At 41.5% G+C, this 13,773-nt stretch overlaps 1 protein-coding gene across 1 annotated transcript in view; it reads right to left on the bottom strand.

The window, feature by feature from the left end:
- Positions 1–4,763: 4,763 nt before the first annotated feature.
- LOC133498322 (glypican-6-like) overlaps positions 4,764–13,773 on the bottom strand; it is a 141,863-nt gene continuing 132,853 nt past the window's right edge. The window contains 3 exon segments of the mRNA XM_061815013.1: positions 4,764–6,456; positions 11,537–11,712; positions 12,998–13,128. Of these exon segments, the coding sequence (XP_061670997.1) occupies positions 6,239–6,456; positions 11,537–11,712; positions 12,998–13,128 (525 nt within the window). The 3' untranslated portion in view covers positions 4,764–6,238.

The raw sequence follows: 13,773 nt of genomic DNA, 5'->3' as shown, positions 1-13,773 counted from the left end.
ATCAGCTGATCCACCACGCCGCCCTTTGGAAAAGTCCTAAAACTCCCATAGAGGCATCATCGGACGTTACCCACATATCTCTACCACAGGGCCATCACTTAACGGGATGTTTTTTTTCCATCTAGTATCCTTAATTACCTGTAAATGGTTGCCTGGAGAAATTACCTGTTAGACAGTGGTCTAGTTAGGGAGGAGCATTGAAGGGGAGGGGTAAGAATAGTAATTGTGAGTACACAGACAGATTAGTTCATAGGCAACCATGTCCCAACCCCGTTCTCTTCTGTGGTTGTTGCACAACTGTAGACTTTTGCTCTCGTGAAGAATGTCCCAACTCTTAAAACACAAGAAGCTCCAGTTGGCCATGAGGGTAAGATTTCCCTCAGTCCTTTTCAACCCACCATATACCATCTTTTGCCGTTTGTCAGTCTGGACTGTGACTCTAGTTGACCTTTCTTCACTGGAGGAGTTTTGCTCATCCCATCACTTGACATGTTAGTGTCTGAACTCTCCCCTCTGAGTCACAAGGGGCCATACTTTGCTGCGTAGTCAAAGCCTCAGCAGGAGTGTACTGTCTCCGCTTCTTTGTCGTTTTTGTGGCAAAAATACATACTCTTACTGTGAAAAAGTCTTGTAGTTTGGGAACTATTTGTTGTATTCACAAGTTTGGCCCACATCACAATTCACACCCCCACCCACCGTGCCCAACATCATACTCACAAGTGAACTTCAGTTTACCATTGTTCAATTGGCGGGCTTGACAGAGGCTCCTCCACGTTGGCATACTGACAAAGCAGGAAACCATCTTCAACACTGCACATCAACTGCTATCTCATCAGTCATTTATTTTATGTAGCATTCATCATTCAAGAACTACAGGTATATGCATCCTCTCAAATGTTTTTTTAATTAAAGAGATGCTATACTCTACTCCCAATTAGTGAGAGATTTTCACTTGTAAATTGCAACTGAATAGCTTCCAAATCCTAGTTCTTATCACAAAGAGCAGAAAACACATTGCATGGCGGATCATTTAATGCTACGAATTTAGCTGTACCTTAATTAGGAAGTTTAATTCATGCCATTCCTATTTCTATTTTAGTTCATTTTCTAAATGTGCACAGTCATAAATACAGTGGGGTGTAACATGGCAATGATTTACATGCATTTGTCTTTTTCTTAGTTTTGCGCCTACTTAACAATAGAAGAGAAAAACAAGGCAAAAATTGAACATTTAAAACCAGTGGTCCTCAACTTTTTTTTTACCCTGAGACACACATTTTGTTGCTAAGTCGTGACTCACTTTCATAAAAATAAGTATCATTTTTCAATGTGCGAAATGAACTTTTTTTTTACACTGATTTACACCTTAATCTTCACCTACTTAACAACAGAAGGAAAAAAAACGCCAGCAGAAGAAAAACATTGAACAAATATTATATTTCTCTGATTTGTGCTTCTATATTTTCCTCAGAAAGATAGTATTAAAACAGTGAGGGAAGAAAGTATGACTGAATCAAACAAATTTCAGTGGGCCTCCATCTTTACAACATTTGTAATATAATGTAATGTCATATAATGCATTAATTGTCACAGAAATGCATTCATGTTGATGACTAGGAGACTATTGTTGATGAGAATTTTAACTTGCTCTGGGTTCGATTTCTTTCCCAGTGTCAGCTTGTTCGTTTCTTCTCTGTCTTTGGGGGTCTTCCCTTCACGATTCTAACTGCTTTCAAATGACTTGTGCTGAATGTGACGCTTGAGGTAGTCCAGCTTTCATTCTGTCCACACGTTTCCTTCAGAAAATATGCTTGGTACGTTGGCTTTGCAAGACATTTTTCAGACCAGACCATTCTCGCTTGAAAAATAGATAATCTCATCGAGTTTCACCACTTTTTCTTCTATTTGCACAGACTCTGAAAGTCCTTGCATTGAAAAATAACTGTATCTATTTATTTTACTTTTGCCATCATTACCGAGGGTAAACATAAACAGCGTGTCTTCGCTTTACATTGCCCAGACAGATTTGCTCACTAAACACCGGTGGTGGTTGACACATTGAATTGTGCCACTGGATGGAGCAGCCAGTCACCCCTCACTCAGTGAGTCAGATTGCAAAATGGGACAAACTGAATCGTTGTATGTTATATTTTCAATTCTGGTTGGATTTTTTTTTTTTTTTTTTTTTCGTCTGTGCTTGGAGATCACACAAGTAGAGCAGAATTGTGCATGGACACAGCTTGGAGGGAACAGTGGCATACCATACCAACTTTGAAGCAGGGAGGTAGCAGCATCATGTTATGGGGATGTTTTGCTGGTGGAAAAACTGGTGTTTTACCTAAAATAAATGCTATCATGAAGAAAGAACATTACATGGGCATATTAATGCGACATCTCAAGACATCAGCCAGGAAGCTAAAACTTGGGTGCAAATTGGTCCTCCATATGGGCAATGACCCAAAGCATGCTGCCAAAATTGTTAAAAAAAGTGGCTTTAGGAGAACAAAGGTAATGTGTTGGAGTGGCCAGATCGGAAAAGGTGAGTGTGAGCAAGGCACCTGACAAACCTAACTCAGTTGCACCAGTTCTGTCAGGAGGAATTTGCTAGGATTCTAGTTGAGTACTGTCAGATGCTTGGTGAAGGTTACCCAAAATGTAAGACCCAAGTCAAGCAGTTCACAGGAAGTGCTACTCGATACGAACAAAATGTGTGTAAACTTTTGACCTCAAAGAAAATAATCCAGAATTATCTAAGATAGTTCTCTCTCTTATTATTGTGTTATTTAACAAAATTTAATCATTTTGGTGATCCTGACTGACCTGAAACAGGAGAGGGTTAGTCTGATTTGACTTCAGACAGTCAGACAAAATATTAAACTTCTGGCTTCCAGGATATACAATTCTCATGAGAAGACACACAAAGACATTATTCCGTATAGTCATAAAGAAAAAGACACATTTAAAATAAAATCCTTTGTTAAACAAAATCTTTAATATTACTTTCTTATTATTTTCAGTAACAAAAGCCAAATGAGTAATCATTTCAATTATTTAAAAAAAATGGTAAGGCATGTCTGCTGTTATCAACAACTTCAGTTCCAAAAACATTTTAAACGCGGTGCATTGGCAGCTTTTTTTCATGTGCTCCTTAGTCATCTGATTTTGCTAATAAAACACACAGTACCACACTCACAGCATATGTCTTAGCAAAAGTGTATTAAACCCACTACCTTAAAATGGAAAGGACTTGGAATAAAACAATTTCTTCCAAACATTCTGTAAACCAATCAACTCAAGTCTATTTATTTTCTTTCAGTTTTCAAATGTCCGGAGATGTCTCACAGAAATATTAAGTTAAACTCTGAAGTATCCCAGACACCGAAACTGTATCTGTGAAAGTGGTGTGACGGTCGCTTGTCAAGAGAGCGTACATACAGTAAGACAGAGGAAAAGGAAGGGCAAACATTGCTCTCAATACAGTCGGAGAAGACAAAGCTCTTTGGGCAGGTCGGACCAACTTCATAAAGTCTTTTTCTATTTTCTTCACTGAGTTTCAGGGACACCAATAAACATCAACTTATCCTCAGTCAGCCAAAACAACTTTTTGCAGACAACAATCTTGTTGGGGCTCTTAAGAGTGGAGGAGTGCCAGGCTTAGTACAAGAACAGATCCTCATACACCACTATTAAGGCAGAAATGCTTGAAGCGTTTGAGGCCAATTTTCATGATTTCTTAACGGTTCAAAGTCAGAGTAGTACTTTTTTTTTATAGTCTGAAGTACACCTCAATTCATTACTTGACTACGCATTACAATTCTCTTGAAAAAAACGTGGGTGAATGCTGAGTGATGCCATCACAGATCTTAAAATGTCAAATGAATTAGGAAATTTAGCACTGGTGAATATTTATGTATTAATAATAATTGACGTCATACAAATACAGTATGCCTCCTCGGGGTTTTGAGTAGTTTAGGATGATAGATCTATTTGATTGAATACTCAGTAAGTACTTGCATCTGATGCTAAGATATGATTTGCTGCCTTGTCCATGAGCTGTACTAAAAAAATGAATATATTGTATTTCAAAAGAGATTATTAATTTATCAGTCTCAAAGATGTCTTTTTTTTTTCTTGACTGAGTATATGAAAGATTGGAATACTTTGAGAAATGGAAAAGCTATGCAGGATTAAAAATGAGTCAAGACAGTTCCCTGAAAAATATTTGACAAACAATAACATTAATGCAAATGTCATTCTGTCAGTATTCCCACACTTACATAATAAATAAATGTTATCCTCTTTAATTTGCAAGAGATCCCAGATAAGTCTTTCTTTCGTAGAGCTGACAAAAGGCCCTTTTCTGAACATCTGAACACTGCACCTCAAGTGGTGTACATGCTGCAAAATAAACATTTCGAAACTGTATAAGCTTCATGTCCCCAGGTTCTGTTCATCTATTTCTGGATGGCTCACTTCATCAGACTGTTTCACACCGGGGGGTCCTGTCCCTGACTCATTTGCAACATGGGGGGTTTGCTGGGAACCTGCTGGTCACCTCCTGCTTGTACATTTTTTGCACAGAACAAGACAACAGAATTCATTTGCTTCTCTCTCCATTCTGGACTGCAAGCTTTTTTTTTTTTACACTCTGGTATACCATATGGTCTGACACAAATACTTTTAATTAGCTACATATTTTGTCACTATGGATAACCATTCCAATATTTGCTCGTTTGAAAGGACAACAGGAACATCATGTTTTCATTATGCTTGTCATGTATGTTTAAGAACTTTTTAAGGACAACGGCCGTGAGAAAAAGTGCTTTTTCTCCCTCCGGAGTGCAGCGAGGAGAGGAGTAATGTTCCATGCCCGCTACATGGAACGTGTAATCTCTTTGTGACGCTCACAGCAGCTGTTAATTTTCTAGAAAGAGAGAGAGACTACGGAAAAATCTCTGCTGAGAAAAGAGGTTCACTTTTCAGGTATTTATTTTTAAGACACACTTCAACATAATGACTCCACTGCCCCAGTACCACGAACAATTACCCCCTTCGATTGGAAACTTTGCAACATTCCTGGAACTTAGCTTTTTGTGAACCAAGGTCACATACATTATTTATTCTTTTTTTTGGGAGGTGTAGAAATTTGTCCATGGACCTTAAGCTTTTATACAGCATCATATTGAGTGCAAGCTCTATAAAAGATAGACATGTATGGAGTGACCTTGTCATTTGATAACCAGCACGTCGCTGTAACCTCTGCACTCGTCTTGGTTTCAAAGAGACGTCTTTGTGGATCTTGTACAGGGACATAATTGGTTACGTACCACTACAAACTTTTCTAAAGAAAACCAGTATTGGTATGGTGTACAACCTTCTATAAAGAAATAATAAAGCAAATTAGCTAGTAATATAGCATGGATGGCTTTTTTTTGACAAGCTGACCCCAGGCAATTGAACTATTGTGTCATTTTGCTGTTTTGTCTTCTGTTTCGTACATGACATATTACAAAAAAGCCCTGCCCCCCCAAAAAAAACATTTATTCTTAGTCTTTACTCTGATTTGTGTGTCTTGTGTATTAAATCAAGCCAGCAACATTTATCTGTGCAAAGCTGTTCCCTTGGTGCTGTCCATCATTCCCATTTTGGAAAGCAAATGTGCACATGTAAGATGGTGAAACCAAAGCAATCGCATGTAGCCAAACTGTTATTTCTGAATGGAAATTCAGATTTACTGACATTTAATCTTGTCTGAATAATTAAATCCAAAAGCTGTAAAGCTGTATTAAACAAATACCAAAAAACATATCTGAGCTTTATTTCCTTACATGCACACAGTAAGCACTGTCTCTGAAGTGGCCAAAAGACAAATAGGATAAATTCATCACAGTCCCCAAGTTGTTGTACAGAGGAAAGAAACACATTCCTGCATTACCTCGAAAATAACTGGCCGGAATATCACGAGATGCATTGTCACCATTGATGATTTTAAAAATGTATTCCCAAAGAATGAGTGATCACCACAATTTTTATTCAGGGGTGGAAGCTGTTTCAATGCATTCTTTCGGGGATGACAACGATGTACCACTGTACTCACTACAATCCAGTACACAGTCAGCCACTCTCAAGTAGGTGTGTTCCAGAAGGTTCCAGAGGTCCGGTGAGCGACCAGCTGTAGAATGTGCTAAAACATACTGTAGGCAGTAGTTTAGTAGTTAGTGAGCAACGGACACATGTATTATCTCCATCTGGGCCGAATTATGCCGAGTGATGCTATGAGGGTGGTTATCGTTAACAGCAGTGACGGTGCATGGCAGAGCGTCTTGCCCGCTGTTGCTGTGTGTACATCACTTCTGTCGACTCCGATCACAGGTGCTTCCGATCCCACAAGAACAGCCTCAGTTGTGCAGCCATCTGAGCACCCGCTGCCACTGCCGGAACTACTGCCTTCATCACCTGGACGGACACAACACAATTTACACACACGTGAATGATAGTCTTCATTTGCACGGTCCAACTTAAAAGACTTATATTTATTTGTCAGACTCATATCCTACATGCATTCTAGGGTATACTGTGACCAGGGTGGAGCAACATATCAGAGCACAACATTGATAAATCGAACCTCAATATGATAGACATCAGATACAACGGATAATTGGGACTGAACAATGAGTCCAAAAAATGCAGCCCTATGGGGGCACGAACCAGTGCAATCTGTAGGCCGGTCCCAAGCCAGGGTGAATGCAGAGGGTTGCGTCAGGAAGGGCATCCGGCGTAAAAACTGTGCCAAACAAATATGAGCGTTCATCTAAAAAATCCGATACCGGATCGGTCGTGGCCCAGGTTAACAACGCCAGCCTGCGGCCCTGCTAACTTGCAGGGCGTCGGTGGAAATTCAGCTACTGTGGGTTGCAGACAAAGAAGAGGAGGAAACCCGATCCGTCATCAGAAGAAAAAGAGGAATGCACAGAGCCTACAACTGAGTGTAGAGACTTTGAATGTTGGGACTATGACAGGAAAAGCTCAAGAGTTGGTTGACATGATGATTAGGAGAAAGGTTGATATTCTGTGCATCCAAGAGAGCAGGTGGAAAGGTAGTCAGGCTAGAAGTTTAGGAGCAAGGTTTAAATTACTCTACCACGGAGTAGATGGGAAGAGAAATGGAGTAGGGGTTATTTTTAAGGAAGAGCTGGCTAAGAATGTCTTGGAGGTGAAAAGAGTATCAGATCGAGTGATGAGACTAAAATTTGAAATTGAGGGTGTTATGTATAATGTGGTTAGCGGCTATGCCCCACAGGTAGGATGTGACCGAGAGTTGAAAGAGAAATTCTGGAAGGAACTAGATGAAGTAGTTCTGAGCATCCCAGACAGCGAGAGACTTGTGATTGGTGCAGATTGTAATGGACATAGTGGTAAAGGAAACAGGGGCGATGAAGAAGTGATGGGTAAGTACGGCATCCAGGAAAGGAACTTTGAAGGACAGATGGTGGTGGACTTTCCAAAAAGGATGGAGATGGCTGAAGTGAACACTTATTTCCAGAAGAGGGAGGAACATATAGTGACCTACAAGAGCGGAGGTAGAAGCACGCAGGTAGATTATATTTTGTGGAGACGATGTAATCTGAAGGAGATTACTGACTGTAAAGTAGTGGGAGGGGAGAGTGTAGCTCGACAGCATAGGATGGTAGTGTGTAGGATGACTGTGGTGGTGGGTAGGAAGATTAAGAAGACAAAGGTAGAGCAGAGAACCATGTGGTGGAAGCTGAGAAAGGAAGAATGTTGTGCGGCCTTTCGGAAAGAGGTAAAACAGGCTCTCGATGGACAGCAGAAGCTCCCGGAAGACTGGACAACGACAGCCAAGGTAATCAGAGAGACAGGCAGGAGAGTACTTGGTGTGTCTTTTGGTAGGAAAGGGGAGAAGGAGACTTGGTGGTGGAACCCCAAAATACAGGGAGTCATACAAGGAAAGAGATTAGCGAAGAAGAAGTGGGATACTGAGAGGACTGAGGAGAGGCGAAAGGAGTACATCGAGATGCGACGTAGGGCAAAGGTAGAGGTGGCAAAGGCTAAACAAGAGGCATATGAAGACATGTACACCAGGTTGGACACGAAAGAAGGAGAAAAGGATCTCTACAGGTTGGCCAGACAGAGGGATAGAGATGGGAAGGATGTGCAGCAGGTAAGGGTGATTAAGGATAGAGATGGAAATGTGTTGACTGGTGCCAGTAGTGTGCTAAATAGATGGAAAGAATACTTTGAGACATTGATGAATAAAGAAAATGAGAGAGAAGGAAAAGTTGAAGAGGCAAGTGTGAAGGACCAGGAAGTGGCAATGATTACCAAGGGGGAAGTCAGAAAGGCACGACAAAGGATGAAAAATGGAAAGGCAGTTGGTCCTGATGACATACCGGTGGAGGTATGGAAGCAATTTGGAGAGATGGCTGTGGAGTTTTTCACCAACTTATTCAACAGAATACTAGCGGGCGAAAAGATGCCTGAAGAATGGAGGAAAAGTGTTCTAGTTCCCATTTTTAAGAACAAAGGCGATGTTCAGAGCTGTGGAAACTATAGAGGAATAAAGATGATAAGCCACACAATGAAGTTATATGGGAAAGAGTAGTGGAGGCTAGACTCAGAACAGAAATAAGTATCTGCGAGCAACAGTATGGTTTCATGCCTAGAAAGAGTACCACAGATGCACTATTTGCCTTGAGGATGCTCGTGGAAAAGTACAGAGAAGGTCAGAAGGAGCTACATTGTGTCTTTGTAGACCGAGAGAAAGCCTATGACAGAGTACCAAGAGAGGAACTGTGGTACTGCATGCGTAAGTCTGGTGTGGCAGAGAAGTATGTTAAAGTAGTACAGGACATGTATGATGGCAGCAGAACAATGGTGAGGTGTGCCTTAGGCGTAACAGAAGAATTTAAGGTGGAGGTGGGACTGCATCAGGGATCAGCTCTGAGCCCCTTCCTGTTTGCAGTGGTAATGGATAGGCTGACAGATGAGGTTAGACTGGAATCCCCTTGGACCATGATGTTCACAGATGATATTGTGATATGCAGTAAAAGCAGGGAGCATGCAGAGGAACAATTAGAAAGATGGAGACATGCACTGGAAAGGAGAGGAATGAAGATTAGCCGAAGTAAAACAGAATATATGTGCGTGAATGAGAAAAGTGGAGGGGGAAGAGTGAGGCTACAGGGAGAAGAGATAGCGAGGGTGGACGACTTCAAATATTTAGGGTCAACAATCCAGAGCAATGGTGAGTGTGGTAAGGAAGTGAAGAAACGGGTTGGAACAGCTCGTGGAAGGTGTCTGGTGCGTTATGTGACAAAAGAGTCTCTGCTAGGATGAAGGGCAAAGTTTATAAAACAGTGGTGAGGCCGGCCATGATGTACGGATTAGAGACGGTGGCACTGAAGTAACAACAGGAAGCCGAACTGGAGGTAGCAGAAATGAAGATGTTGAGGTTCTCGCATGGAGTGAACAAGTTGGATAGGATTAGAAATGAGTTCATTAGAGGGACAGCTAAAGTTGGATGTTTTGGAGACAAGATTCGAGAGAGCAGACTTCGATGGTTTTGACATGTTCAGAGGCGAGAGAGTGAGTATAATGGTGGAAGTGTGCTGAGGATGGAGCTGCCAGGCAAAAGAGGGAGAGGAAGACCAAAGAGAAGGTTGATGCATGCGGTGAGGGAAGACATGAGGGGAGTTGGGGTTAGAGAGAAAGATGCAGAGGAGAGGCTAAGATGGAAAAAGATGACACACTGTGGTGACCCCTAACGTCACAAGCTGAAAGGAAAAGAAGAAGGAGAAGAACAATGAGTCCAAAAATAGTTTCAATTTGTCACTTAAAATGCTGTTGACAAAGTCTGTTGGTTCCAGAATTGGTCACTGATGTTTACTGGTGCTGTGGTGCAATACATGCAGACAATCGGACTGACAGACTTCCAAAAGATGTCCCGATGTGGCGGCCATGTATACATGTGGGAAACTAATGTGGCGGCCATGTGACGATGGTTATATCTATTTTCTATCGTACATAGACCAGAGTGAGAGCAGCACGTTTGCGGGATAATTTTAAGGAGTACAAAACACAAGTATTAGGAGTCCAGAACATGTTATTTTTGGTACAGTAACAGCTTTTTTTTTAATATGGTTTATTTTTTAATCGAGCATTCCGGCTTTCTCCAAATAATTTTATACAGTGTAATACATTGGATGACTTCCCCCCCATCCTTTTTCTCCATTCTAGTGAAGTTGTACTGCACAGCAAACACATTAGCTAGTATGTCCTTTATTTATTTTAAGAACTATTTACCCAACCTATGATATGAGGTGGTGGAATGGTGGAAGAACTGGTTGGAGCATTCGCCTCACAGTTCTAAGGATCAGGGTTCAAATCCTGGCCCGCTTTGTGTGGAGGTTGCATGTTCTCCCCGTGCCTGTGTGGGTTTCTTCTGGACATTCTGGTTTCCTCCCACATCTCAAAAATATCCATTCATTGCAGACTCAAAATTTCCCTTAGGAGTGATTGTGAGTGCAAGTAGTTGTTTGTTTCTATGTGCCCTGAGATTGACTGGCAACCAGTTCAGGGTGTACACCGCCTCCTGCCCAAAGATAGCTGGGATAGACTCCACCACTCCCACGACCCTTGTGAGAATAAGCAGCTCGGAAAATGGATGAGTGGATGGATGATCTGACTCATTAATATGCAGCATATTGGGCACATATTTACCTTGTATTTACCTGACAATTGAATGAGACCTATAACGTCTATCTGACGTAGGTAAAAATGCTCATTTTTTTTTTTTTTTTTAAAGAAACAAGTCACGTGTCTGTTTAATGTTGTGAAGGGCTGCAGCCACTCAAGACAGAAGGCTGGCCACCCAAACAGAAATACTTTTCTGCCCAAAGTTATATTGCCATTCCCCATTGATGATCAGTTTTTAAGGGGCCATCTTATTTTGGCTGTGTTCTTGGAGAGATTTCCAACCACTACTACTACTAAAAAAATAATAAGAAAAAAAACAACAGCAAAAAAAACAAACACACACAAAAACCACAGACACAAAAACTGATCCTATGAAGTCGAATTCACATAGGATTGCTCGGCCACAATGCATCCGTGTTGGGATTGCTTCGGATTTAATGCTAAAATCGTCTGACTAACAATACTCCTTTTCTGCAGTGTTGTGTTGTTCCTGTTGACAACCGATTATTCATGTATCTTGTCTTAGCTAACTGAGAGTCTCATAACAAAGGTTAGATAATAGACATTATCCATGTCACTATGACAACAGCTATCTGTTAACCTAATAATGCTATTCTTGGTTCAGAGCTGAAATCTTTGAAGGTGATTGCTCATATTCCTTCTGGGATCATTATTGAGGCATGAGTTTGCACATAATGGATATACAATATATGCATTGTGCATAGTATTAATCTCAGAATGAGCATAAACCAAGAATACTGCATATCTTTGACCTCCTCTTCACTCACAAATATACAAAAAACATCTATATATAGCTTACTGGAGTCTTGGAAGTAGATATCATTTCCATTGTATGCATTTTTCAGCTTATTGGTCATCACACGCAGCGCCATTATTTGTTGTCGAATGAATGTGTCTGGTCTGGTGATGTCCAAGTTCACTTCTGGGTTGTTCACCTGGTTGGTTAGCCCTGCTTTCACCACCTCTGGGAAATATCTGGATAGAATGGTACACAACAAGACGCATTTTAGTTACTGGAAAATCCGGTGACAGCACCTGCCTTCAGCTGTTCATTTGAGAAAAAGCATTTTTTTTAAAATAAAATATGTATAAACTGTGCATCAATACTGTTTTGTTATCTAATGAAAATATTTTTTTTTGCCTGTGTGTACAATAAGATGAATGAAATAAAAGCATTTCTCTACATCTTGGATCAGTGAAGTCATGCATTTCAAGTGTAAGGGAAAAATATGCAGTAGTTATCATTCCGACCATGTTATTTACTACAAATTTACGGTTTGATTTAAGAAATAATATAAAGGCAGTGATAATATTATATGGAAATGATTTCGTTTGACACGTTCCTCTCAAGTCTTGGCAGTTAATGGCGTTTTACTGTGGCAAAGCAATTGACTCCCCTTCCAGATTTAGAGTAGTGTTTAAAAACAGTGCTGGCACAAGCAGGAGAATTAACATCTTTTATTGCACCATCTGTGATTTTGTTATTTGCAAGGGGTAAGGGCGATGGTGTCGTAAAATTATTCAGCTTGTCTGGTTTGCTGTCAAAAGAGGCTGCCAGTCCACGCTTCTGTCCAACTCAGTGATCTCCACACTGGGGTGGTAGTAACTGGAGTCCACACTCCTTTGGGTGTCATGATCCTGCCGCTTCAGCACGAGCTGTGCGGGTGCCCGTGCGGCTGCGCTAATTGGGAGGCACACACCTGTGCCTCATGCGGGCTGATCATCCCCCGTATATATCGGACCCGGTGACGACTGGTCCTCCGCCAGTTCGTTGAGCTTTATGTCCCGTTCCAGCACTCTCGTATTCCTGATTGATCCTGTGTGTACCGACCTTCGTCCGTTCTCAGACCAACCTTGTAAGCCTGACTCCTTGATATTTCTGCCTGCGTTGATTGTTTCCCCGTGTACCGACTCCTGCCTGTCCGCTCATCTGTTCTCGTCGCTCGACGTCCCAACTACCGCCACTGCACCGAACTGCCTGCTCGATCCCCGACCTCTGCATACAATAAACGAGTCTCTTCTTGAACTACCTTGCGTCTTCCGAGTTCCTGCATTTGGGTCCTACTCCCGTTCCGATGGGACGTTACAGAGTATTAAAATCGTGGTGGTAATAGCAGTTTGCCATATAATCACCAACCACTGTAGTTTCTAAGTAAGACTTAATCTACTCCAGTAACTCCACTTTAATCCCTCGCAAAGTACGTTAACCAGACAGCTGGCCCATTTTAAAGTGGTTATGAAGAGTCCCAAACGTCCTCACCTGGCTTTGGTGTGGCTGTTCCAACACTGCTCCTCATCAGACTCTGTCAGTTTGCCATCGGCACAGATATCATCTGGTAGATTGGACCAGAACCTTTTGGACACCTTCAATTTCTCTTTGATGTCAGTCACCTGCCGCAGGCCAAAACAAAGCACAGAAAGACATTAGCATGCTTTTTAGTTTACTTGTTGAAATCTTACGCCTCAAATGTTTGTAGGAATCAGGAGTCGCCGAATATGGTATATGCAGGTTGTTGAATTTGCTTTACTTTACAACAAAAACAACACACACAGGCTACTTTCATGGAGCTGCACGATCTAATGATATCAATACAAATCAGTTGTCAAAAGTGTCATAAAAGATTGAGGATTTGAACAGCGACTCATGGCTTGCTTTGCTTCGTATTGAATGTGCTCTCGTGGCTTTTATGGGTTTAACTCAGGGTTCTTCAAATCCCTCACAAAACCCATAAATGCGAATGTAATAAAGACACTAAATTGCCAATCGGTGAGTGGAACTGATCGCTTATCCATCCATCCATCCATCCATCCATTTTCTTTCGCCTGTTCTTTGTCCAGCTTTACTGGGATGATTCTGAGGCATTCCCAGGCATGCCAGGAGACATACTGCGTGGTCTTTTATCCTCACCAGATGCCCAAAGCCACTTCAACTGGCCTCCTTGGATGCGCAGGAGCAGCGGCTGTACTCCCCGGATGACCGTGCATCTCACCCTATCGTTAAGGGACAGCGTGGATACCCTGCAGAGGAATCTCCCT

This window comes from Syngnathoides biaculeatus, chromosome 3, assembly GCF_019802595.1.
Source record: "Syngnathoides biaculeatus isolate LvHL_M chromosome 3, ASM1980259v1, whole genome shotgun sequence".
Classification (NCBI taxonomy): Eukaryota; Metazoa; Chordata; class Actinopteri; order Syngnathiformes; family Syngnathidae; genus Syngnathoides; species Syngnathoides biaculeatus.
This window is presented reverse-complemented; position numbering and strand designations above follow the sequence as displayed.